This window comes from Sardina pilchardus, chromosome 14 (assembly GCF_963854185.1).
Source record: "Sardina pilchardus chromosome 14, fSarPil1.1, whole genome shotgun sequence".
NCBI classification, from domain to species: Eukaryota; Metazoa; Chordata; class Actinopteri; order Clupeiformes; family Clupeidae; genus Sardina; species Sardina pilchardus.
In genome coordinates, this window is record NC_085007.1 from 33,039,647 (window position 1) to 33,067,572 (window position 27,926).

Sequence of the window (27,926 nt, forward strand, 5' to 3'; positions counted from 1 at the left end):
CATGTGATAGCTTGAATAAAGGCAAGCTAGTTCAAAGAGTTGCTTTCTGTAAGAGTTGACGATTTAGAAGCTATATGCTCACAACTACTGACCCTTTTACTTCTTTTTTTTTTACTGAAAAATCTTTGACAGTCTTTGACGGGTACGGGTATGAGGCTCATTCAGCCCACACAGGCATCAGTAGAGGCGCTAATGTGCAATAAGACTGAAGACGAGATAAGTAAACTCTATTCCATGCAGTCCTGCCTGCACGATGGAGTGATGCTGGTCAACGCGGCTGCTAGCAGGATAGTAGACAGCTTGTTCTGGTAGGCAGTCAGTCTTTATGTTACACTCGTAAGCCTAGTCTATGCCGCTCTGACTAGCGCTGGCAGCTTTCACATATGTTGAGTTCCTCAAGAGCGCAACGTTATGTTGGTGCTGACGTTCAGATGTGTCAGCCATCAGACTTGACCGTCAAAAAAAAACTTTAGCCATTCATTATATAAGGCTAGAATAGCACTTAAAGTAGCGTCTATAAGTGTTCCTGACAAGCTAATACTTAACAAGAACAAAACATGACGTATGATGTGGGTGCTTGCGTTTCTTTACGAATCTGCAGTCTCAGTTGGTATAGAAATGACTATTAAGTGACACGTAAGAGGGCAATATATAGGTGTCCTTGAATGTTGTTGCAAACCCGAATGTTGTTGCAAACCTGTCCTTGAATGTTGTTGCAAACCTACAACTTTGTGGTAGTCTAGGCTTCTAGTTCTAGTAAAACTATGGTAGTTTATCAACTGTCTGTGGGTCTAGAAAGCCTTCTACGTGGCTGTGCACTAAACTAAAGGGCATTGCTGAGACAGTGACAGATCACGGTCAGTTATTTCATTTGTTTCGTTGGAAAATACAATTTCAGTGTAGGAATGTTAGATAGACATGTGGCTTGTAGACAACGGGTTCATAACTTACATCGCTGAATGTAGGAAATTCTGCGGATAGATACGAGATATGGGGCCGGTTTCACTAAGATAGACTGTGACTATAACTTAGACTAAGGGCATAGTCAGACTTAGCATAGACGTCTAAATAACACTGTTGTACAAAGCAATTAAGACACCGACTATCCTAAGTAGGACTAGATGCAAAGAATTGTGGGTAATCTGGGTATTTTAAGACTATTTTCAAAACAAAAAACATGGCGGACCGAGTGGACACTAACCCATAGCACTAACCGCGCTGTAGCTTTTACACACTCCTGAACCTGTGCATTTTGGAAGTTTAACACGTTTATAGGCTTTTTTTGCGTAATGCTTGTGGCCAGTGTGGTTGTCGTTGCTGGCTAACGTAACAGATACATATTTTGCTCCCGCCTTGTCCTACCCATGTTCTATTCCACTTCACCTATCGAGGCAGTGTAACGTTAGCTGGCTAGGAAGCTAAGTTTCTTTCACCATGCAACCTACCAGTCCGCATGCTCTTTTAATGTGTGCATGACACGTTTGAAGTTGTTTACATTTTATTCGGCAGGAACATACATTGTTGCCTTAATCTAGCCAGGTTAGTTTAAAGCAGACGCTGTTGACTATCATAGGACTGAAGCCCTACATTAGCTATCCATGCTAGCCTGCTTATTTCAAATGGATAAGATAACGTAATTTAGCACCTTTTCTGTTGTTACCATGGTAATATAGCACTTTAGACCCATGTTAGGCTGGGGGTGAGGTGTCTATTTTTTTAAGTCTAAAATGAGATGGTCTTAACTTTTGTGAAACCAGCTTACTTGCATTAGACTGTTCTATAAAGAAACTTAAGACCTATCTTAACCCATAGACCAGTCTAAACTACCTTAGTGAAACCGGCCCATGGTCTGTGCATTCAGCATAGACAGTGGCATTCAGACCTCAAAGACGGAGCTGTAGTATTTCGCATTCGCATGTACCTAGCGGGCACCGGTATTTGAAAATGGCACACGTAAATACAGGGTCGGGTCTGAGCTATGAATATTTAAACTACAAATGCAATTCCAAGGAATTACCAGCGCATGAAAATGCAAAAATGTATAGACAATGTAGATATGGCTACTAATGAGTAGCTAGGGTGAACATGGTGATTGCATTGTTTAAAGAAAGTTGATAGTGTGAAGGTAGACAGTTTAAAGCTTAAACATTCCAGTTCTAACTTAACTAATGATTTCTATTCATGCTAAAATGTCAACTATGGTAACAATGATAACCAGGTTGATTGGTTAACTTAAGCGGGGCACACACAAAGATAATCGGGCTGATTTAGCCCCGATTTCCCCCCTTCCGACCAAAGACAGACAACGGCCGATTATCTTAAGATCTTAAGATTATCTTATGAGATTCTCTTGTAGTGTGTGGTGTGTTAAGAGTCAAATGCTCCCGATAATAGCCTTTATGACGCAACGGAAAACGGTCAGCGCCGATAATCGTAAATATTAAACATGTTGTCGTTTTCCACTTGTTAAGTTGAGGTAGGCAGGCCTATACTGGATGAATGAATGTCCGCTAAAAATAGGCTTCTAGCCTACTAGTTAGAATTGCGATGGTAATTTAACTTTAAGATGAAGATCAGGCAAGTTAGCTGTTTGACTCTATCACACAAATCGCTGCATGAGTGGAAGAAACCGTAACCATGCAGGGCACCTGCAGGAATTAATGCTACGGTATGCACACCCATCTACAATATCAAAAATATGTTTTTTATATTGTAGATTATTTGTCCGTTTCTCGGTTTTAGGTTTGTGCATTCGTCAGCAAAAAAAACTGCCTACATAGCCTAACATCCACATGCAATAATACAACCAAAACGTCTAACAGTGATCTACTCACTTGGACAACGTTACACAGCTAAGTTAGGCTACTGTTAAGTTATGTTTAGTTTTGTTCAAGCGTAGGCCTACCCTTAACATCTGGTTTTAAACAGTTGTAGTGCTAGTCTAACGTTCCGACAAGCACACAAATTGTCTCCCTTGTTATTGCCCCTCTGGATTAACTCCTCTAGTTTTCCTGCCTCCATCTTCCAATCTTTCTCCTTTCGTTGTTTAAAAGAACTTGCGATATCCATGTTGAGTATTGAGTTAGTGATTTAGCGTCACATTGAGTGCTGATAACCATATACAGTAGATAACCGAGTAAAAGAAAACACCTAGTTGCGCGCCTGCGTGCGTAATCTCTCCGGCTCAAAAAATATGTGCGCGTGGATATACAGTAGCTCTGCATTAAGTTAATTTTGATAACGTGTTGACTAACTTCATATAGAAAAATGTAAATAGCCTGATAGCATGGCATGCAGCTAATGGGATACTGTGCATAGTTGGGAAGTTATGGTAGGCCAATTTTATGTGAATATACACGCACGGGTAATTTTCTCTCCTTGAGTAGTCTCATGGTACGCACAGTGCGTACGGACGTACTCCTGCAGGCGCATTGACCGTAACATGACTTCACATTTAATGAGGCTACCCAATAAATCTGTATTGACAATAGCGTGGTTTAATTGACAGAAATTCATTTTGTTAGAGTCCAAGCGAGGCCAAGTGGCACTCCCGTCCTTTTGTGCTGCTTGCTTCGCCTGCTTGAAAAGTGCAACACGCTGCCTTATCAATATAGGTCTAGTAGGACTGCACAATATATCGAATTTTAATCACGATCACGATATTGGCTTCCCACGATCAAATTTGCGTGATCGAGCGATATTTAAAATGCGTCATTCCGTCCATAGACCGCTGCACCGCGCAGTTTAGTTTCTAGATTAGGGCTGGGCGATTGTACGATCTCGATTTGTGATCGAGATCAAATTAAGTTCGATCACGGTGATCAGCTGTGGGTATACTTTCTCGATCACGTGCATAACATGCTGCAGCAAAGTGCACACAACCATCACAACCCGCTTTCCTGGCACCGCACTGTCTGCATTAACCCTCAGGGCTCCAGAGTGCGACCAATTTGGTCGCATATGCACCCAAAATGTTCAACAGTGCGCCTGAAAAAAATTCTAGGTCGCACTGGTGCGCCTGACACGGCTCGGGTTAAAGCATATATTTCTTTCACAAGTTGCCATGTAAACGTGGCTAGACTATGCGTGCAACTTTACCAAACTGTATAGAAATAAACCATCTCTCCTAGGACCGCTTTCTCTCGCTCTCCCTCTCTCTCTCTCTCTCTCTCTCTCTCTCTATCTATCTCTCGTGCGCGGCGCGCTTAATGAACACCCGCCCCTCGACATGTACATTCACAATCGTGAAATCAATGACGTAGGCCTATAGAAGACGACTAGCGAAATCATAATTAAAATCCGGTTAGCATCATAGCATACAGCACAAAATTTATTAAAACTCTTGCATTCAAGTTGACTGATCATCTCAACGTTTTCCAACTCCAAGACTCAAAAGGGCCTGTCCCAAGGAGAAAAAGTATTGGCCTACCTTGAAACTTAAACACACGTGGGGAAACTGAACAGTCCAACCAGTAGACTATAATAAGCTAGCCAACTAATGCTATGCTACTTTGTTTACAATATTTTGAGGCTTCAAGCCGACAGCTGAATTAAAGAGGCGGAGTTGTAATATGAATAGTCATGAATGTCATGAATATCCAAAATTACAGTAGGCCTATGTAGAAAGCATTATACAGTGTATTAGGGGTGCAACGGATCGAAAAAGTCACGGTTCGGATAGTTCCTTGGATCAAGAGTCACGGATCGGATCATTTTTCGGATCAGCAAAAAAAAAAAAAAAAGACAAGACAAGACGAGACAAATAAACATAGTTTTGTCTTTGGCGGGATGTTGTAACGTGGCTCAAGCACTTTCAGCATGTGTTTAAAGTAGGCTAGTGTTGTCACGATACCAAAATTATTGTTTCGATACCGATACTAAGTCAAGAATGACTTTTTCGATGCTTTTTTACAATTTTAGTTGATTTGGTGTTTAATCACCTTATATTGAGGCCATCCTTAAAAATATCTTTGTTTGCAGTAACAGCCCCCCCAAAAAATAATTGGGTCGGTAGGTAGGCAAATATTTTTTTTTTTCAAGATTCAAGGTAAAAAAAAAAGTAAATTTTTGGTCACGGCGATTTTGTTGGTATGAATTTAAAAACATTTGCATGTTACATATATATATATATATGTACATACACACACACACAACACTATATTGCCAAAAGTATTGGGTCACCGGCCTTGACCCCCATATGAACTTCAGTCACATCCTATTCTTAATCCATAGGGTTTAATATGACATTGGTCCAGTCTTTGCAGCTATAACAGCTTCAACTCTTCTAGAGTTCTCTTTCCACAAGGTATATGCATGACTGTGTACCCGTGCACCAAGCAAGGTCCATACAGACATGGATGACAGTTTGGTGTGGAAGAACTTGACTGGCCTGCACCTGACCTCAACCCAATAGAACACCGTTGGGATGAATTAAAGGGGACTGAGAGCCAGTCTCCTCGTCCAACATCAGTGTGTGACTTCACAAATGCGCTTCTGAAAGAATGGTCAAAAATGCCAATAAACACTCCTAAACCTTGGAAAGCCTTCCCAGAAGAGTCGAAGCTCTTATACTGTAGCTGCAAAAGGTGGACCAATGTCATATTAAGCCCTATGGATTAAGAATAGGATGTGACTGAAGTTCATATGGGGGTCAAGGCAGGTGACCCAATACTTTTGGCAATATAGTAATATTTCTGAACGTGACTTAACAAAAATCAGCATACTTTATAGGCCTAGAGGGCGCATTAACCGTATGTTATCTGCACACCTATGACTAGATCCAATTTGTTGTAACAACATACAAACACTCTTGCTTAAATTCTTGCTTTATAATGATCTTTACCTTTTTAATTATTCTTTGACTATATTGCCCTTCTCTGCTCTTATTTGTTACTATTTGCTTTGTGTCTAAAGCATATTGAATGACCTGTGTATAAAATGTGCTATTCAAATAAACTTGACTTGACTAAAATGTAGGCTATAGCTTTAAATATGCTGTAGCCTACTGTCAGAGAAGTAAACAAAAAATATATCATATGAAAATATATTATGAAAAAACTAATATGTTCATTTCAATGATTTTACTGGTAACTAGATTGGTTTACTTGCATCCACCGCTACGACGTGTCAATGCAACCTACAAATCAGACAGAGACATTACGTTGCTTTCTTTTCTCCACCAGTGGCTAGTTCTTAACCACTTGAAGAATAGCTGTCCTTGCTAGCCTGTAGTAGAACGATCCCTTAACGGGTCACTTAAATGTTTCAATCCAAAAGAAACCACTTAATGCTGGCACGTTATCAATTTTTTGAGTTTCTTCCACCAAAACCTTAAGGTCTCATTTAAGTCTGTTGACACGGTCACCGTTACACGAATGGGGAGAAGGGATGGGTCCGAGAAAATATCTGGACATAACTTCGTGCCAAGTAATCTAAATGTTCAAGTGTTTAATGTGTTTTCAGGTGGATAATAGTGCCCGAACTAGTATAAGTTTTGACGTTGACCGCGAACATTTCTTGGCTACAGTCAAGCGCGAACCACTGGCAGTGAATGAGACTGGAAGCAGCCCGTAGCGCATGACAAACATAAACATATGACGCCACAGGTTTTTATTTGGAAGAAAGAACGCAGCATACGTTTGTATGTAGGCAATTTGTATTCACAATACTTAAGAAAATATAATATTATTGTATTGCATTTGTATTGGGTGTTTGAAGAAAAATAGGCCTAATTAAAAAAAAAAAAAAATCGGTCGGTCTTAACGCAATTTGCAACCGGCAAGTCGGTAGGACTAGAGAGGGAAAAAAACAAATATTTGGGTCGGCCCTATATTGACAGGGTCGGTCGGGTTACGGCAAACAAGAATATTTTTAAGGATGGCCTGAATATTGTGTGATCATTCACACCAGTGGCCATCCAAGATTCTGCTTGACCCTCCACACAAAATCTGCATATTTACCAGTAGCTACAAATGTTTAGTCATTTGTGTAGGCCTACTGATTTAGCTATCTTTAATGTGGTGTGGAGGAGTGCGCATAGGAGGTGTGTGTAATTGAGTCCCTGTCGCTTTAAGAAATACGTGAGGGTAATTAGACTTCAGTCTCACGATTTTATTCTTGAGAAAATAAGTTGGATATAGTGCATGATGACAAGGATATTTCATTAGATAAAATACATGTAAATAAAACTAACAAGTCGAAGAAAATCTTTCTGGGATCATAAAAGAGATGAGTGTCTTGCAATGCTCCTTTATGATTTTAGTGAGCACAAGCTATCTCCAGATGTACAAGTTAGCCAATGTTGCGTAGCTTATTGCTGACATTGAACCCAACTGTAGGCTAAGGCTAAATTACCTAAATATCATAGCATAGGTAGGTGCGCAACGAACTTGAGATGTAAGTGTGCACAAACAAACTTGATATTAGGCCATTATTGTGTTGCTGCTATGCAGCCACATCAGCACTTAAACTAGCAGCCATGTATTGCTGGTTATGGCATGACCGCTAATAACGTGTGTGAGAGCAGAAAAGACGCGCAGGCAGGCTAGGGGAGCAGAGCAGGGAGGGACTAGAAGCATGCCTTGTGGACACGCACACACGGACATTATTATTAATAATTATTATAAATCAATCCGCGGATCATGTGTGTGCCGAACCGAAGATACTGATCCGAACGGATCACGGATCAATGATGATCCGTTGCACCCCTACAGTGTATGTGTGTATATATATATATATATATATATATATATATGTATGTGTATATATAATTCTTTATAAAGAATATACATATTCCTTATATATTGTGTTTCAAATAAAGACAAACTTTTTCTACGCCTTTATTCTTAAAAAATCATTCACATTATATACATATGAAAGGAGTGCGATAAAAGGTGTCCTTTTGGCGTTAAAGGCGATGCAATGAAAAATGTGGGTGCACCTAAAAAAAAAAGCTAGGCGCACCGGTGCAACCAACGCAAAAAGTTAGTCTGGAGCCCTGACCCTATGAGCCCGACGGATGCAAAGTGCGTCTGATAAAAAAAATCGTGATTAAAAATCGAGATCGTTCAATATGGGAAAAATAATCGTGATCAATTTTTTTGCCATATCGCCCAGCCCTATTCTAGATGTAGACATTAGTCACAGAGGATAAAGTAACGTGGTGAACATACCACAACAGGTAGCAGTCGCAGTGTTCCCACACATAGACTAATTCGTGGCCGTGCACCACAGTTTCATGCCGGCCACCACATACTACATTGCGTTTCGTTATTCATTTATTTTTTAACGCTATTAAAAACACGCATCGTATTCGCTGCATTTCCCTTTCCTCCTTTCTCTAGGTCACTCACGCGTCTCTCTCTCACACGCGCGCGCACACACACACACACACACACACACACACACACACACACACACACACACACACACACACACACACACACACACACACACACACACACACACACACACACACACACACACACACCACACACACACACACACCACACACACACACCACACACCACACACACACACACACACACACACACACACACACACACCCTCCGTGCTCACCGCGTCTCCATTTAAACAAGATCATCCCTGGAAACTTTGCCTACTCAGGGACCAACTTTTAGAGAGTGCGACTGAAAAAAAAATCTATGTCGCAATGTTGCACCTGACGCTGCTCGGGTGAAAGCATAGGCTATATCTTTCGCAAGTTTTCATTGTAGACTATGCATGCAACTTTACCAAACAGTAGGCCTATAAAAGTAAACCCCCTCGCCTTGGCCCGCTTTCTCTCGCTCTCCCTCTCCCTCTCGTGCGCACTCAATGGACACCCACCCCTCAACATGCACATTTAATCCAAATAAAACATTCACAATTGTGAAAGCAATGACGCATAGACTAATGACTAGCTATATTACTTTTAAAATCCGTTTAGCATAAATAATTAGCATGCTGCACAGATTTGATTAAAACTCTTGCATCTCAATGCCAATGTTTTCCAACTCAAAAACACAAAAGGGTCTGTCCCAAGGAGAACAAGTATTAGCCTACCTTGAAACTTAAAGACACGTGGGGAAACTGAGCAGTCCAACCAGTAGACTAAGCTAGCCAACTATAGCTTATTTTGTTTACAATTATTTGAGGCTTCAGCCAGACAGCTGAATTAAAGAGGTGGAGTTGTATATGAACAGGCTATAATAGGCTATAGGCTATAATCTGCATAAAGTGTGCCATTATGAATATAAGAAATGAAGGATTTTCTCTTTTTATATATCTTTTTATATTATTATATAATATTATATAGATATATAATAATACTCTGGTGTTCCAAAATAGGCTATTTAAATATTATTTAATAAAATAAAATAAAAAATCCAAACACCGTTATAATAAGCCTATGACAATAAAATTTGTTTTGGTTGAAATCAACAAATAATCGTGATAATTAATCGTGATATCTATATTGCTCAAAATAATCATGATTATCATTTTGGCCAATATCGTGCAGCCCTAAGGTCTAGCCTAAGCTAGCCTAGTCCACAATAGGGACTTAAGCAAAGGTGTGTCAGTGTGGGGACATTGCTGCAGCTGCTATGCCGTTTTCATTTCATTATGCCACACTCGTGAAGCAATTGTCCTGTAACAAACTTCAAGAGGCTGGCGAGTTCGACCAGGGTCCTCCAATTCTAATGCGGAGGACTGCGTGAAAGCAGGTTCCTGGAAAAGCTCCCAAGGTTTTCTCCCGAACACGCATTATGGAAACACGGTTGATTATGCAAGACTAGGAAGGGAAGGGACAAATCAAAAAAGTGTCAACACGTAGCCATTCATTTTGTTTAGGCATGGGCTATGCGTAAAATAGGTTAAAAAAAAAATTTGTTTTTCGCCTCTAAGGAGGATAGACTAATTTAGGGAGTAGCCTAAGAATGTATAAGTTAGGCTTTAGCAAAGGTGTAGGCCTTTGAGTGAGGGGATATTGCAGCAGCTGCTATGCCGTTTTAGTTCATCTAATTAGTGCCGCAATCGTGAAGTCCTGTAACAAACTTCAAGAGGCTGACAGGCACATTTTGGACGCATACGACCAAAAGACATCTCTTCCCGCGGACTGTGCGCGTCTTCCAGTGTAAAAAGGGCTACGTTTACATTGCATGAGTAGCTTGATCACTCGAGATTTCTGGCTTGAGGGACAAAATTCTAGTGTGCCGTCGGAAGACAAATCTTAATGTCTGTGGTGTGCTGTATTTGGAACGTCGGAGCACACCACACACAACACAATCAAAACTGTTCAATCAAAGATTTTTTATCTTCATGTGTGGGGTCTCTCACAGATAAAAAATCGGTTAAGATTTATAAAATCTTTATGTGTGTAGGCCTACCCCCCTTTAGCTACTGATTTCTTGCAGTTATGGTAAAAATGTTAACTATGCTAACAGTGCTAACCAGGTTGATTAGCTAACTTACCTAATGATTTCTAGCAGTTATGTTAAAAATTGTAACTATGCTAGCAATGCTAACTAAGGTAACAATGCTAACTTTACTAACAATGTTAACCAGGTTGATTAGCTAACTTAACAGATGATTTCTAGCAGTTATGCTAAAAATGTTAACCATACTAACTATGCTAACCATGCTAACTTCCTAGTGAGGACTTTTATTTTGAAACATTTGTTGCTAGGGTATCCATGGTGGCCACTATCAGGAAACAAGAAGTTACTGCAGTATAATCATGTTGGTTGCTATGGAAACAGTCATAAACACTTCATTTTAATGGTTGCTATGTTGGTTGCTAGGTTCATGGAGGTTTCATGTAGTTGACTGGAGGCATAGTTGATGATAACTGACAGTTGGAATGCTTGAACAGTTAAATAGTTGAGTAGTTACAATGGTTAAATGACTTAGGGTCATTCCACGCCAAATCAACCAGAGCTCACGCACTTGCGTCTCAAAAAAATCTGAAAAAAATACCATGTGTGCCTATGATACCCAGGAGACACTCTGTAAAATGTTTTTGTGCTAAGATCAATACTTTTCAAGTAACAGCCAGTTTTACAGGGGGAGGGGGGTGTCAAATTTGTTCTGCCTCTTTTTTTTGTCAAAGTTCACAAGCTCATTGCTCAAGAACTAGAATCTGTAGGAGGCTCAAATTTTGCAGGTTGGTGCATAAATAGGAATAGTATGCAGTAAAATCACCACGAGTAGTCTGGATGATCCTGCATGGTCATAGCAGTCCCTCAAAGTTGATCAAAATTTTATTGGAGTTCTTGGCTGGGCTCTGTTTAGGCTTACAGAAGACATATTTTTACTCAACATAGGCTCTTGATTTTTTTCCTCTTATTGAGATCAGTAGAAACACTCTCCGAAAAAGCAATGAAGAGAAAAGAAAATCCATCAGGGACTGAACAGCAGACCTCACAAGTTTGAAAAATAATTTTGGATCTCATATTCAGAGCACCCAAACACCTTGTGGGAATATACAAAGATTTTTTTTATATTTTTTTCTATAATCTGCATTACCTCTTCTTTTTAAAAACACCAATTTGACTTGTCTTGTGCGAATCTTTCTTTTTCATTTTCCACCCTAAACATGGACAAAATGCACCATTGAGATCAATATGTTTTGTCCCCACCCGGCAATTTCAGTGATTCAGTGATTTTAGTGGCACCTAGTGGTTACTCTATACAAAACAAATCTCTCAATAGATCTCTATGGTGCATTTTGCCCTTGTTCAGGGTGGGAAATGAAAAAGAAAGATTTGCATAAGACAAGTCAAATTGGTGTTTTTAAAAAGAAGAGGTAATGCAGATTATAGAAAAAAATATTAAAAAAATCTTTGTATATGTGACCTTCCACGGCGAAATCAGTCACAATGTCCAAATTTTCAAAATCAAAGTTATTACGTTTTCAGGAAGGGGCATAATCAACCTTCAAAACGATACCTATATCTAATGAATTGAACGTCATATTACTGAAATATAAACATTCAAAGGAGTTGAGTTCATCCTGTCATGCCAATAGAAAAACGGAGAAATCTGCCTTTGAAGTTAACCGTCGGCTCAACACTAACGAACGCTTTGTAAGGTCGCCGCTATTACAAGATTTACGGTACTTGTATCAACGACACAGCACGCGGATGGCTTGGTGGTTGTCGATGAGTGCATTTACCGTAAAGCGGCAAAAAACGAGACGCCTCTAACTTCCTGCTTCCTCTAACTTTCTCACCTCAACAAACTCACGTTTTTAGACTACAAAAGGTCAGTTTTTCGGCGAAATGTATTCACGGCCGTACAGTGTAGACCTCCCACTGTTTCAAAACACTTACAAAAAAAAATCCACGATTTTAGCACAAGTGACATAAATGGCCATTTTTCTCAGAAACGCCTGTTGCGACAAGCGACTGGTTTTGCCGTGGAACGTCACATATTCCCACAAGGTGTTAGGGTGCTCTGAATATGAGATCCAAATTTATTTTTCAAACTTGTGAGGTCAGCTGTTCAGTCCCTGATGGATTTTCTTTTCTCGTCATTGCTTTTTCGGAGAGTGTTTCTACTTATCTCAATAAGAAAAAAAACCCAAGAGTCTATGTTGAGTAAAAATGTGTCTTCTGAAGGCCTAAACAGAACCCAGCCAAAAACTCCAATAACATTTTGATCAACTTTGAGGGACTGCTATGACCATGCAGGATCATCCAGACTACTTGTGGTGATTTTACTGCATACTATTCCTATTTATGCACCAGCCTGCAAAATTTGAGCCTCCTACAGATTCTAGTTCTTGAGCAATGAGCTTGTGAACTTTGACAAAAAAAAGAGGCAGAACAAATTTGACACCCCCCTCCCCCTGTAAAACTGGCTGTTACTTGAAAAGTATTGATCTTAGCACAAAAACATTTTACAGAGTGTCTCCTGGGTAACATAGGCACACATGGTATTTTTTTCAGATTTTTTTGAGACGCAAGTGCGTGGGCTCTGGTTGATTTGGCGTGGAATGACCCTTAATAGTGTATTATTGCAGTGAGGACTTTTATTTTGAAACAGTTGTGGACAGAGGAAACAGTTTAACAGGATATGTAGTCTTCAGAGAGATTGTATGCTTAAAGCCTGAGAGAAACTGACAGTTGGTGTCCAGGGGCCGGTTGCACCAACATGTTTACGCCCGGTTTTAAACTAGGCCGGTCTTAACTCAGCGTTCTAAGTCCAACCTGATAGATACGCCAGTTGCACCACCTAGGCTTAAGCCTTCTTTTCGCTAAGACCGGGCGTAAATCTTACGCCTACTCAGTAGTAGGCGTAAGTTCTTAAGACCAACATTTGAGCACTTCTCACAGTCGTTTCTACAGCGCAAACTACATTGTTATTATTCCGATGCTCGCTTGTTGGCCAGCTAGCACTCGCTTTAGGTGGACACTTCACTATGCCAGCCTGACATTCATTTATAGGGGCTTTCGGTATCATTCACGAATTTAAAATCTTTATTAACAGCTTATTGTACATTCCTAATAGGATAATCATACACTTGGAAACATTTCAAAGATACATAGGCATCTAGCCCGCCCTACAATTACGTTTAGTGCATAAAAATAAACCGTGTTAGCTAACGTAACATTTGTTAGATATAATTGCCTACCTGTTAAGGCATTCCTAGCACAACGTTAGGCTATTCCGTATTCCAATGGGTCTAGCTCTGTAGGCTACATAACCTATGCATGTAAACTTTTTACCTGCATTTTTCAGTGCAGATAACGCTTCTACCAGTTGGTGTTGTTCTGCCATAGCCTCTGAAAAGATAAAGCTATAGGCTAATGCGTCTCCTTTGCTTATTCTATCAAGACATAATGAGAAGGAACTAAAGTAATTAAGTTATTTATTTAGCGAGTTAAATAGGTGCCACTTCCACACATTAGACTAGGCCTACATGTAACACATTCGCCTTCATTCACTTTGACCGCGGTTTCCTCCGAACGGGGACGTGATTGACAGCAGAGAATCTTTGAAACAGGCAAGTTGTCATTGTTCCGTAGGCATTCACATGGACGCGCATTGCTAAGACCGGGCGCAGTTAAGTTAAGTTCTGCTGGTGCAACCGACTTTAGTTGAATTCCAAAGACTGGTCTTAACAAAGACCAACTTAGCAGTTAGGACCAGACTTAGTAAAGACCAGTTGGTGCAACCGGCCCCAAGTGGCTGACCAGCTGGGGTAGCATTCTAATTGCTGCCGTGATGTCATAATGGGGCAATGTTAAAGGGATAATCCGGAGTGAAATGCACTTTAGATCAATTTTTCAGACTATTGGGAGTACATACGTTGAGTTGACACCAAAATCATGTCATTCGGATGTATTTTGAGAAAGTTCGAGCTCACCGTTTTTAGCCAAAACTCGTTAGCCTGGAGGTGACTCGGGCATGTCATTGCGCCGCTACAAAACGCTATTTTTATACCTCTTCTACTGTTCCAAACAACACTACACTTACGTGGTAGTGAGTAGAGGGTCCCTAAAGCCAAACCGAAGTATCCCCACGTCTTTATGTGGTCGGATAGAGAGTCCAGAATGAATTTAATCGAGTCAGTACCTTTCCGGAAATGTCGCTGTTGCAGCTAGCAACGTTTTCACAACACTTTACTAACATTTCCGGAAAGGTACGGACTCGATTAAATTCATTCTGGACTCTCTATCTGACCACATAAAGACGTGCGGATACTTCGGTTTGGCTTTAGGGAACCTCTACTCACTACCACGTAAGTGTAGTGTTGTTTGGAACAGTAGAAGAGGTATAAAAATAGCGTTTTGTAGCGGCGAAAGGACACGCCCCGGTCACTTCCAGGCTAACGAGTTTTGGCTAAAAACGGTGAGCGCGAACTTTCTCAAAATACATCCGAATGACATGATTTTGGTGTCAACTCAACGTATGTACTCCCAATAGTCCGAAAAATTGATCTAAAGTGCATTTCACTCCGGATTATCCCTTTAAGTCTATGGGGGAAATTGTAATAGTTTTTAACTAATATTTTAACGTCATAATGCCTTAATGTCATGTGACCGTTTGTTTACAACTGGAGTGGTAGGCAGAGTGGTAGGCAGAACCGTACATATCAGCGGGGTTACATTATGTTATACATAGGCCTACTGTAGTTATACGGTTACAAATATCTCCGAAATGTATTTTTTATGATCGAAACACAGATTAAAAGATGGCAACTACTTGCGTAGCATTTGTTTGCTAGCTACAATAGGAAGAAAAATTTTTTAATTGTTTCCGTTTGTGGTAGGGTATTAGGTGTCGTCACCTGACGAAGTGGTTGGGAAAATGCAGGAGAACGTAATGTACGGTAAAAATACGGTTGTCCTAATCGTTCAGAAAGAACGAGCCAGCAAAGACCGCAAATAAACTGAGTGTTCCATATCCGAGACATTAGTACGCTTGTAGTCTACAACTGATTGAACTGAAATTATGATGGACAGAAACGTGTCAGTGTCCGGCTAATGTTATGTCAGGTGGGTGAATCTTATTTGATTAACTAGCGGTTTAGTGTTGAGTCCTTGTGTTGTCATCAAGGGGGCAGGCATATTCCCGGAAGTAGAAACACGAAATGAGCTGGTGATCAACGCTCTGCTAACACCCTTGGACGGCCATAGATTTCAGATTTTTTTGCGATCCCATTACTTCATGTAACATGTGCCCTTTGTCTCCCTTATAGCTTCTGTGTATTCTATATAGGGTATCGAAGGCAAAATTAATTCACTTCTTCCCCGTATATTATGTTGGTTTCCCGTAAAGAAGTATTTTAGCATGTCGGTTGTAGGGAAGCTAACGTTCGCCCGTAATGTTTGGATAAGAAGCTGAGTGAGCCTGCACGAAAACCATGACGGAGAGTCATTCGCAAGATCAGTGAAAATGCGTGCATTAAAAATGTCGCGATTCTTACTTTTATTAGTATCGATACTTTTGATAAAGTCCGTGCTCTTCTGAAGTAACATGTGTGTGTGTACCGGTGTGCACAAGGCAGGCACGTGGAGAGTCAGACCCGTGTAGGCTCTGCCCCCCTTGCCTGCGCGTCTTTTCTGCTCACACACGTTAAGCTGTCATGCCATAAACAGCAATACATGGCTGCTAGTTTAAATGCTGATGTGGCTGCACAGCAGCAACACAGTAATAGCCTAATACCAAGTTCATTTGCACACTTACATCTCTCCAGTTTGTAGCTCACCTACCTATGCTATGATATCTAGGTCATTTAGGCTTACGGTTGGGTTTAATGTCAGCAATAGGCTACGCAACCATGGCTAACTTAATCTGGGGAGAACTTGCTAACTAAACTCATAGTGCTCACTGAAATCATAAAGGAACATTGCAAGACACCCATCTCTTATATGATCCTAGAAAGATTTTCTTCGACTTGTTAGTGTTTTGAACATGTATATTATATAATGACACCAGAGATGGGAGTAAGTCACACATATGCAAGTCTCAAGCAGGTCTCGAGTCTTAACCTTCAAGTCTCAAGCAAGTCCCAAGTCGTTTTTGTGAGGGTCGAGTCAAGTCAAGTCAAGTCAAGTCATAACTTAGGTCGAGTCAAGTCAAGTCAAGTCATAGCTTAGGTCAAGCAAGTCACAAGTCAAGTCATATAATAAGCTGGAAGACAACCGTCTTAAAACTTGAAGAGACAGCAGCCTAAGTTTTATGTAGCCCTTCTTTGCACAAAAGGGCTAACAAATAGAAGAAGGGGATATAAGGCTAAAGAATAATTATTAATGCTCACTAGGACCAGCAGGATCAGAATTACTAGGAACGACTACAGGGCCTGGTGTACCAAACAATAATTACCAGACAGAGTACTCAACACGGTAGCTCATCATGGGAACAGCAGAAAACCACTTCCTTTTATTTACAACCATTTTTTCGATATGTTGCAAAAGACAGTCCTTTTTTATGTGTTCCAAAAGACAAAAGACAAAGAAGTGCAAGAAGGAATGAACTTCTATGTCCACTACTCCTTCAAAAAGGCCTCACTCTCTCATATGTTGTGTGTGTGTGTGTGTGTGTGTGTGTGTGTGTGTGTGTGTGTGTGTGTGTGAGGGGGAGAGAGAGAGAGGGTGTGTGTATGTGTGTGTGAGAGAGAGAGAGAGAGTGTGTGTGTTTAGCTCATGTTTTCATTGCATAATATTCCATTAATACTGTAAATACCATACGGAAATGAAATGAAGACACTTCTATGTTAGGCTATATACTACGATTTACTCTTGAAAGTGGCCTATTTCTCATTTATGTCATACATCTCTCATATACTTATACATACATTTATAGTAATAGGGTTTGTGCATGTTGTTAGGCTGTTATACTTTATGATTTAACAAAAATAAAAGCAGCTAGCGCTAACAAACTAACAGCTCAATTGATGTGGTACAGTACTGTAGACCAGGGATGGGCAACTTTCATGACTAAGAGGGCCACAATTTTTTATCACCACCATCAGAGGGCCAAATGTGGCTGCGCACTTTCGCACATCTGACATGAGAGAAGCTACAAAATAATTCTGAATAAGAATTAAATGTATATAACATACAGTCAGTGTTGGGGAGTAACGCATTACATGTAATTGAGTTACGTAATTTAATTACAAAATAAATGTAACAGTAATATATTACAGTTACTGTAGGAAAAAAATGTAATTCAATTACAGGTACTTTTGACATTTTTCAAAATTACAATCTGAATTACATCTCAATATTGTCAGCAAAACTTTGCAAATAATATTGTATGTAAAAAGAACTGTTCCCTCCACAGCCATATTTTGATACGGGACCTTCTGATAGGCTCTATCACGTCTACAGCGCCATCAGCGTAGGCCTACATGCCTGCCTGTAAACGTGTTATGATTATCATTATATTATCCTCACAAAAAATGTGATGCTAATTCATGTATTGAATGCCCTTGCTGCCTTGTGCGCTTGTACAGAACTGCTCGGCAGCCTGTAGACTAAGGCCAAAATCTTTGCATGGATTTGGGGACTATATATATCATTCAAAAATCGGAAAAGTAATCAAAAAGTAATCAAAAGTAATTAGTTACGTTACTCAGAAAAAGTAATTCAAATAGTTACACTACTATTACATTTCAAACAGAGTAACTTGTAACTGTAACACATTACATTTCTAAAGTAACCTTCCCAACACTGCATACAGTATATATTTTTTTCATGCTCAAATGCATTTTCAATAGGCCTATACATTCCCTAACGACAAATACAAGTATTTTACAGCCACATGAGTGAAAAGTATTAATTTCAGTGCAAAGGGCTCACATAAATCACCATTCAATGATGGCACAAAACTGAAAACCAGCAACATAGGCTCATATTCAATGCATTTACAGTGGGTACGGGTTGAGAATGCACCTTCTCCCGCGGGACTCCCGAAGAGATCCCGCAGGCCGTCAAGCCGATTTTTTTCGAGGCTAAGGCAATGTACCCAAACAACCACCAGGTGGCAGAAAGTTTCATCCCGCATTTCAAAATGATGAAGACCGCATATCCGTCAATAGTCGACTCCTTAATCTCATTTAATCATTACAATGAAGGTGATGACTGGCGAAATTATTCAAACGACGTTTCAATGAACCATTGTTGAAATGAATGAAAATGGTTATAGAAAATCGCCTACAGCCTAACGCCGACACAGCTGATTCTTTGATTGATTCTATGCTGTTTTGATGTAGAGGATGGGTAAACTGGTGCGCTACAAACATGTTACCAATCAAATGTAATATTAGTAGGACTAGCCTACTTAGACACTTTAGTCATAGGCAACGTTGCCATGTTAATTTGGGCTAGAAGTGCTTGCTTGTGGTGGCGCTCCTGTCCGCTGCTTCTCCCGAATTGTGTGGCAAATTTGTCAGCAATCAGCTTAAATGTCAAATCATATTTATTTCTCTTTGTCGCCATGGTATTGGGGGAAACGCGGAAATTGCTGCGCAATTGACCAAGCAACCGCGGACCGACAGAAAAAGAAAGCAAACGTTGCTGCGGAAATGCTTGCTAATTTGATGTGTTTAAACATAGAGCCATACAATTAGGTGTGTCTGTTATTATGATAATTTTCGAGCATAACTGCTTGACAGGTGTTAATAGCCTTGCCATAAGCACTGCTGCAGGTGCTTCTTTTATTATGCGGTTAGAGCATAAGCGCTTACTCATATAGACTATAACTCAGGGACAGGTGCAAAACCACCAACTGGGATGGATCGAAGGGCAAGCAAGCACTGCCACACAACGTGAAGGCCTTCATAGTAGTTCAAGTCAACAAGTAATAGTTCTTGAACAAACCTTAAGCAAACTTGACTTTCAACTAAAATGCTCTAAAAGTGAATGTGGCTAGTTCTAATTCACTCCCCAAATTCACTTCTATTCATTTAATAGGTAGCCTATATGTTCGCGCCGCCGAAAATGATCGGACCTGGTCACCTGGAACAAAGAGCCTAACAGTCTGGTTTCAACTACACATAGCCAGGATTTCATGCCGCATTTTACAGGCTACCGTGGCTACTTTCTAAAACAACTTTCATTCATTTAGGGAGAAGCATCTTAGGGTCTAGGCTAGCTACCTCGGAGGGAGGGAGATAGAGAGAGCTATGCTGAGCAGGCATAGGCGTGAGAAGTAGCATAATTTAAAATAATGAGTGAATGATATTCTCAGTTTTGCGAATGTGTAGGCTATGTTTGAGATGTCTGCTGAAAAAAAGCTATAGGCCTATCGTTTCAAATATGTGCGTAATCAGGGCTGTAGCTCAGTGGTTAGAGCTTCCGCTTGAGGACATAAGCATTGCTGGTTCGATTCCCATCCTATTCATGGCGGAAGTCATTTTGAACAAGGCATCAATAAAGTAGGCTATATTCTATTCTTTTCTATTCACACACGCACGCTGGCGAATTCGAACATTCTGAAACGCGCATATGCGATGAAACATTGCGCATTCTTCCACGAGTTAACAGCCAGCCTACAGCCTATAGGCCTATGCAGGGGACAGATAGATGGGGTGGGGGTGGGGAGGCAGTTAATTGTCCTCAATGATGCCTCGGTGATGTCTGTAGCCTAGCCCTATCTACCGCTCTGGCCTAGCCTAGACGAGTGTATGGGGGAGGGGGGATGATTGGTTTCAGGCTGCACTGGATAGTGTTATGTATAGACCCCGAAGCCATTTGCTTTGAGAACGGCTGGCTGATGAAGTTGTTGGCTGGCTAGCTGGCTCAGCCAAAACCTTAATGCAGCCGCCACAGTTTTCACACAATGTTATTGTATTGTTTTGGACAACGTTCTGCACGTTTCACTTCAATGTAGACTGCATGCGTTCATTGCGTTGTGAACAGCGCAGCAATCTATGGAAAGGAAACGGTGGAAGTCGCAGCAGTAGCCTATCACCTGTAAATCCATCTGTTCCAGAATATTTGGTTCATATCATCAATCTTTGGTTTTGGTGTTTGTGCAACCGGGCCCTGACGATTTAACAAAAGTCTGAGTAGCCCTACGTAGGAATTAGGAAAGTATGTAAGGTGAGATCAAAATCAGGCTACTTTGTTAGCTTCTTTCCCCCATGTCATTTTGTCGTCAACTCACTGTGAGTCCTGTGTATCGTAGCAACGAGCACAATACTGATGTGGTGTGTCCAGTGGGAAAATCTCATGCAGGCCTAGTTTCTAAGCCATCGTTTATTTTTTCGCGTGTCACTATGATATAATTATTTTTAGATGCAAAAAGTCTAACTGGCTTAGTCAAAGTTTGTCAGATGGCGGCAGAAAATGATTGGCTGGCGAAATTATTTTTCGTTAATGGTAGGCCTAAACATATTGTGATTCATCCGTTTATTTCAGATAGGTTGTTATTAAAAACCATTAACAAAAAATAATTGTTCATCGACGTTGAAAAACGGTCAGAAAATTCAATCGATATGATTCTGTATTTCGCTCCTGCCAAGATGTGAACACGGGTCTCCGGCGTTGCAGACAGGAGTGTTAACGCTGCGCCACTTGACATTATACGAAAACTGCGTTAGGTATTTGACTTGAAGTAACTCAGTCAGTCCAGCAAATATGTAAGAAAATGCTTATACATTAGTCTGAGCTTTAAAAGATAGCCTACAAATAGAAGATAAGATATACAACTATGAATGTAGGCTACGTAGGCATACGCGCCCTACGTACATAAATAGGCTACGACGAAAATATGTTTTACACATGTGCCTGTCGCAACGTTTTCAAAACAAACTCGCATTTTACCACTGTAAATCGCCTCCATAGACTATGCCATGTAAATGAAAAATAGTTATTAAAATAAAGCACATATATAATACATATTGCACATATATAAACGATATGTTTTATGGTAAAATATTATTCTCATGCCCGACTGACAGGAAATCCTTGCGACATCTGCTGTGAGAAAAGAGAATAGCAGCCTGGACAAAAATGGCCGAACGCGAGACAACATAGTGTTGTCACATAAGTGAGCGCAAAATAGCTCTAAACTAGCTTGTACCGGTGTGCTTTTGATCATGTAAAAATTCTGGGTGACAAAACACGCGTATTTAGGAAAAGTCGTGAACGTAGGGTCCTGGAATTTAATCGAGTGAAAAGATTTTTTTTTTTTTGTAATCGCTGCGGTCAAATGACCGCAGCCCGGCAGTTCTAGGTATATCTAGGTCAAACCCACACGGCGCTTCTAGGAATACGCGTCAGCGGTCAAATGACCGGCGCTTGGCGCTTCTAGTGTTATTTGATAGGTGGGATCAATGTGAAACTAAGTCAACATGATAAAACTTAATGTGATGCAAACAGCTCTTGTCACGTTTTACTGATGGAGATGGGATGTTAGCTGCCAGCTAACGTTAGATTAAAAAATAATGTGAAATTAGCTAGAGACATTTCTTACTTTTCTTTGTGTAGTCGGAAATGGCAGATAACATTTGACGTGGTGCTGTCTCGGCGAATCGTTTCTTTTGTTGAGTTGAATAGTCTTTAAATCCAAATGTTATGATTTTGGGAACACTGTCTGCTGCAGTAGCAGCAGAACTGGTAACAGTTTCCATCTTCTAAACCCCGACCGCTCTACTGTAGATGGCGGGCGCGTCACCTAGCACCTAGTAGAGAGGTTGCCAGGTTCGCCCACATGCAACAGGAAATATTCAATCGAAAATAGTTATTAGTATTATTCACCAATTAACCAAGACAGCAATGACTTGTCGAGTCATTGCATGCAAGTCTAAGTCAAGTCTCAAGTCATGAGTAGCAAGTCCAAGTCAAGTCAAGTCTTTTCTCACTGTTGATCAAGCAAGTCACAAGTCCTCAATCTGGCGATTTAAGTCTGACTCGAGTCAAGTCACTAGACTCGAGTCCCCCATCTCTGAATGACACGGACGGAAAGCATAACGAGCATATATGTATGAATGTAACGAATGTAACATGTATGAATGTATGCATCAATACAGATCTGTTCGGACCAATCAAATTGTTAGGGCGGGCTTTACGTGATGATTGACAGATGAATAGCAGTGACGTTCACGGCTGCATGCGTCCTCGTTCGACGAGTTGGGTGTGAGACCATGTTGGCTTAGGTTGATTTTGATTGCAACAGAAACGCTATGGCTATGAATGCATATTTTTTTCATGCAGTTTGGCCTTTCGTTTAGCTTAGCTATGGAAACGGAGGTTTTATCACGGATTCACACAACTATTTCTGAACACTTAGACCAACGTGGATATAGGGAAAACTTCAGTTTCACTTTCACCAAGTTAAAACAGCATGTTTGCGCGATGTTGTTCCCGTTTGTTTGAAATGTCTGTTTACTCGTTGGGTTAACGACACACTTCCCCAGCTGTTCATTGCATGTTTGTACAGTTTGTACGTATCGGTTGAATTACGCCCCATAATCATTTTATAAGTGTTATACGTTAAAGTCTTCTTCCGTATTGAACTGATACGGAACGCTCTTTGTTCCGTATTTTAAGAAACTGCTCAATGCACACACGCTACAATGAAAAACACACAAAAAAAAACCTAAACATGGGCTATGCACCCTAGTAATGACACTTGTGCAGCTTTTCTCAAACTATGGGCCGCGCAACGTGGAGACTGCTGATCAGCGAATTAGGCCCGGTGCTCACCTGATAATTTGCTGCGCAAACAACCGCGGACCGACAGACCGACAGACCGACTGCAATCAGGAGGAAATGCTTGTTAATTTGATGTGATTAAACATAGAGCCGTACAATTAAGTGGTGGTATGAACGTTCATTGAATGCATGCGTGTAGGCCTGCGCGTTTGTGTGACAGAAACTGAAACTATAACGTTGGTGGCAAAGCTCCGCGTCAACCTGTTGGAAGGCTAAAATTATTTAACGACATTTAGTAGAACAACGTGGATTCTCGCAACTCCCATAAAAACAGAGCAGAGACTGTACAATACTTGTTTAGCATAGATAGATACTTTATCAAGGATTGAGTATTGTTTAGTCAAATTTGGTCAGAAGATTTAGGCTAGTCTTTCATTTAAAGATCTCCAGATTTCGCCTATCTGCACGGCCGTTTACCATAGACAAAAGTTGGTATTGTGTTTCCTGAATCCTTACATTCAGGCATTCAAATGAAATTTCATTATAAACCATATCCATTTTTTCTCCATTCGCCTATCAGAGTATGATATGCATGTATGAGGGAAACATCCCAAAACAATTAGCACCCTTTGCTGTTGTTTTCAGAAGTGTCTCTCATGCAACCATGCAAAAGCAATGCACTATTGTACTTATATCTTACATTAGTAAAGCAGATGTGCATATGACATGTTAACATGTGCATAGTTTTCACAAACTTTTTGTGAACAATTTTGGCACTTCAAACATTGACTGCATTGAAGTGAAAGTGCATGTATAGCATAATATAATTGTGATAATGATCATCATAATGATGATTTGATGGGGGGTGGGGTGTAGGTACGTGTGGGCCCAATGACCCCAAAGTCTGCCATAACAAGGCCTCAACTGAAAGAAGTTAAGCTCCACGCCCGGCACTCCATTTCACATTGAATGTTTCTTATGTTATTTTCTCATAGTTGGCAACCCTAGCTATGACCCTGCAGTTTATATGCAGCATTCCCTACTCTGATGAGGAGATGCAGAGCATTCTTAATCACAGATGGAGTAGGGTCCAGTTTAAATAACCAAAGTCAGTTTGGGAAAAGGATCTTGAGGCTCTAAAAAAGAATATTGTGGAAAAGTGTGTTGGTTCAAGTTATGAACAAAACATGTTATACAATGAACAAATCTATAATTCTATGTCGTTGGCAAAATGATCGGAGGGCTCGGAAGAACCCCCCTGGCATTTCGGGGTGCCCAAAATTTCTAGCGATGGCCCTGACCTCGGTATTTTAAAAATCCTGGTTACGGCCTTGAACCTGACATCGAGAATAGCTGCTACTAAAGGGAGGAGGGGTGAGCTACCTCTCTGGTGTGTTTCGTTTGGTCCTTAGTTAAAATATAATGTTGTTTTGGACAAAAGTGTCTGCTAATTTTATATGAACACCTAAAGTGGTCATCTGATAAACTTGGTACATAACAGCCTCTGCAAGGAAAACTAGACATCAACAGTGTTTGTGTAATATGTTCAAGCAACGTCATGAGAATTGTTGCTCAATAAGTTACTGCAAAACCACGGTCTCTACATGGCGCTGAGAGTGCTTCTTAATGAAAATTCGTGGCAATGAGAAAACGATGAGCCACCGTCTTTTCCTGAGTAGGCTATAATAACAAGTAACGATAACTACCGTTACCGTTCGCATGAGAAGCTGTATTTTACTGTAGGTGTATTGACAGTTAGCCTGTTTGGATTTGACGTTAAAATAAATTGTGACAACACTAACGCAATATGTAGAGTTTAGATATTTAAGCGCGTGCATTGGTGTCCACTGGAAATGAAGAAACCCACCAAACTCGTCATGTAACCGTAACGTTAGGCTACAACCTATTTTTTACAGTCTATGGCTACAACCTCAAAGTCAAATTACACCAAAACATTCACTTTGCCATTCCACCCTAACAAGTTCGACAGGCATACCAGCAAGTGTTGGCTCGTTACATTAGAATCACGACAATAGCATTTAGCGCTGACGTAAAATAAACAAGATGTGATAGCTTTGTGAGATTAGCAATCAGAGGTTAGCCGACTACCTATCGTAGTTGTCTCTTATGCTACGGCAAGCTAACAGCAAGTTCAGTCCTCGCTTTGGTTAACGTTAGATTTACCGAGTGGCACTAGCAAAGATCGCATGCCATTGTTACTGTTTGTGGTCAACTTATAATACACCAGCCATACGATAGTTAACATTAACTCAATTACCATCTGAATTAACGTGACCCTTAATATGCAAGTGCCCAGAAGCTACGCCATCACCTACAATAATGTTAACGTTAGCCAGGTTAGCAGAGGGACTTACTTCTACTGCTTTTCGGATCCTTGGGTGTGAACTCCTGTAACGTTAGGAAGTCGATCCCATAAGGTAGATATGCAACCAATATGTCGTGAACAATGTGTTATTCGATGTATTCGCACCATCACGCATTCCTCGGTGCATGTTCCATGTACGTTGACGATTACAATTTAATACATAATTTAGCTCGCTAGCTAGCGGCGTAACGTTAGCTGCCTGACAAACTAGCTAGATGACGTAAAATAAGTTATATTCCGCTAGCCAATTACCTAGCTAGGTACCTGTAGGATCGTCTTGACTATCTTGACTAATATTTACCTGGCCGTGTTATCTCTAAATTTCAGAGACGTTGGGTCGTCAGCTAATGTTATCCACTCGTGCCGTTCTGTAAAGTGTCATCACTGCAAGACAACCACTTAGCTTCTGTCAAAAATCAACAAAACAACTTGCTAACTAACAGACCGTAGCAGCCACAGCATTAGCTGCAGACATTATTCCAGAACTGGAGCCATTTGTTGAAGAATGTCACCATTGTAATGACAGCACAATATGTCTAAACTAAGTTAAATAATATGTTAACTTTTGGTGGTTACAACGGAATTACAAGCGAATAGTGCTGGCTGTAGATAGAATTGAAGTTACAAACCGCCCACAATGCTAATGTTAGCTACGCAACTGATTCCACTAGTGCTACCATGAAGGCAGGTGGTTACACGTACGGCCAGTTAATGTTAGAGGGCGGGGACTTTATTATTATACATTTCGCGACTAGAAACGGGCCCTTTATCTTTTCCATACCTGCCAACACTCATGTTTTTCCTGGCTTTCTCCCGTTTACTAGCTGCTAATATATCTCGCAGCGGCTTCCCGGAAAACTCCTTCAATTTGTCAGACTGTCAAACTAGATTCATTAGCCTACTTTCTTAGGCCGCGTTCAGACTGCAGACGAATCTGATTCGTATCTGATTCCTTCTCATATCCGATTTTTCGGGCTGACTGTTAACACTGCCTTTAGCAAGTGTCCAAATCGGATATGTATGGAGTTTTATTTGTGCCAAAATGTTCAAACAATACTTTTTCAAATTCAAACAAAAATCAATTAATCAAAATATCAAATACAAAATCTAAACAAAAAAAATAAAGTCGAAAAAAAAATCTAAACTCGCAAACAAATTATTTGTGTAGTTGCAAAAAAAAACTGTTTGAATAACTTGTCTTTTGGTTTACAATAACAACAATCATTTGCAGCGACATCATTCGTTTGTTTGCTCCTGGCTTTTTCAGTTGCGATTCTGGCTCTCGCGTTTGCGCTGCCTGTTTTTTGCTTGTGGTTCTGGCACAAATTTCCATGCAAATTTCACATGTGGGTGGGTGTCTGTGGGGTGCATTCCTATTGGCTGATGCGTTTTGACAGCTTTACTATGGATTCAAGCGCAAGAGCTACCCACCTCCAAGGGGGCAGCGAACGTTATGAGAGTGTAGACAGTATGGCGGCCGCCATGCTAACGAGAAGACCGTGGCTAGCTGGCCATTCCATTGAATCCTATGGGGCGTAAGCGCCACTTTGACATCAAATTACATTAGAGCTGAAGCGTTTTAAGCCTTTATATGAACATTTTCTATTGTCGGGGTACATACTACATTGTGAAATTGACATAATAATCTCGTAGCTGTCTTATCGGCTGAGTAATTAACGTTTTCCGAAGTCAATGCTAAAGTGTTAAAGGCGCATGCGTCCAGCGAGAGTAAAGCGTCGCCATAGGTCAGACTCGGTCAGACTACGTGCCTATGTCACATGTACGACAACTGAGCCTGCGCAGGAGACAAGAAGACCTAAAAAAAAAACGTTGAGATTTGCTTCCTCGGTCTCTGCTGCCGTCTACGTGATAGCTCTGTCCATATCTTTTACTGTCTATGCCCACCTCCCCCCCTCCCCAGTAGGTAGCGGTGCAACGCTCTTTTTGGCCATTAAGTACAGATATATGGGATGTGGCGCTATTGAGCACAGTATGTCAACCGCCATATGAAGAAGAAGAAGATATATTGACCACAGTAGGCTACACCAAAGCCATCGATGGGCTACACGCGTTATGGACTCAAAACAATGGGTTTTCCTCACTACTCATTAACCAAAGGTAAGAAGTGTAATCTAATTTGTTATGGGTCTAATTTTCACGTTTATGTGGGATGTTATGGCGTAGTTGTTACAATACTGACGCTGGTTTTAAGGTATCAGATGGCTATCTTAGCATCGTAGGTTTGTCCACATACAAACGAGGCTTTTGATGAAATGTTGCAGTAAATTATGAATTCATACCATGTATTTATTTGTTCAGAAGTATATTGTTAATGTCCTCGTGTTATATAAGCGTATGTGTCCGATTATGTCATGAAATATCGCTATGTTGTCAACGGTAGTCTAGCATAGTATGAGCGCGATGGTGCG

General features: G+C 40.6%; 1 protein-coding gene across 4 annotated transcripts in view; it reads right to left on the reverse strand.

Annotated features, from left to right (window-relative positions):
* jak2a (Janus kinase 2a) overlaps positions 1–26,307 on the reverse strand; it is a 146,871-nt gene extending 120,564 nt beyond the window's left edge. The window contains exons 1-2 of one of the 4 annotated variants that reach the window (XM_062554041.1): positions 26,279–26,307; positions 25,487–25,520 (exon numbers count right to left, since the gene is read on the reverse strand). In XM_062554041.1, the coding sequence (XP_062410025.1) occupies positions 25,487–25,520; positions 26,279–26,292 (48 nt within the window). In that variant the 5' untranslated portion in view covers positions 26,293–26,307. Of the gene's footprint in view, positions 1–25,486; positions 25,521–25,798; positions 25,913–26,278 lie in introns of those variants that run through there. The other 3 variants (XM_062554043.1, XM_062554045.1, XM_062554044.1) reach the window with 3 other exon arrangements.
* Between the last annotated feature and the right edge of the window lie 1,619 nt (positions 26,308–27,926).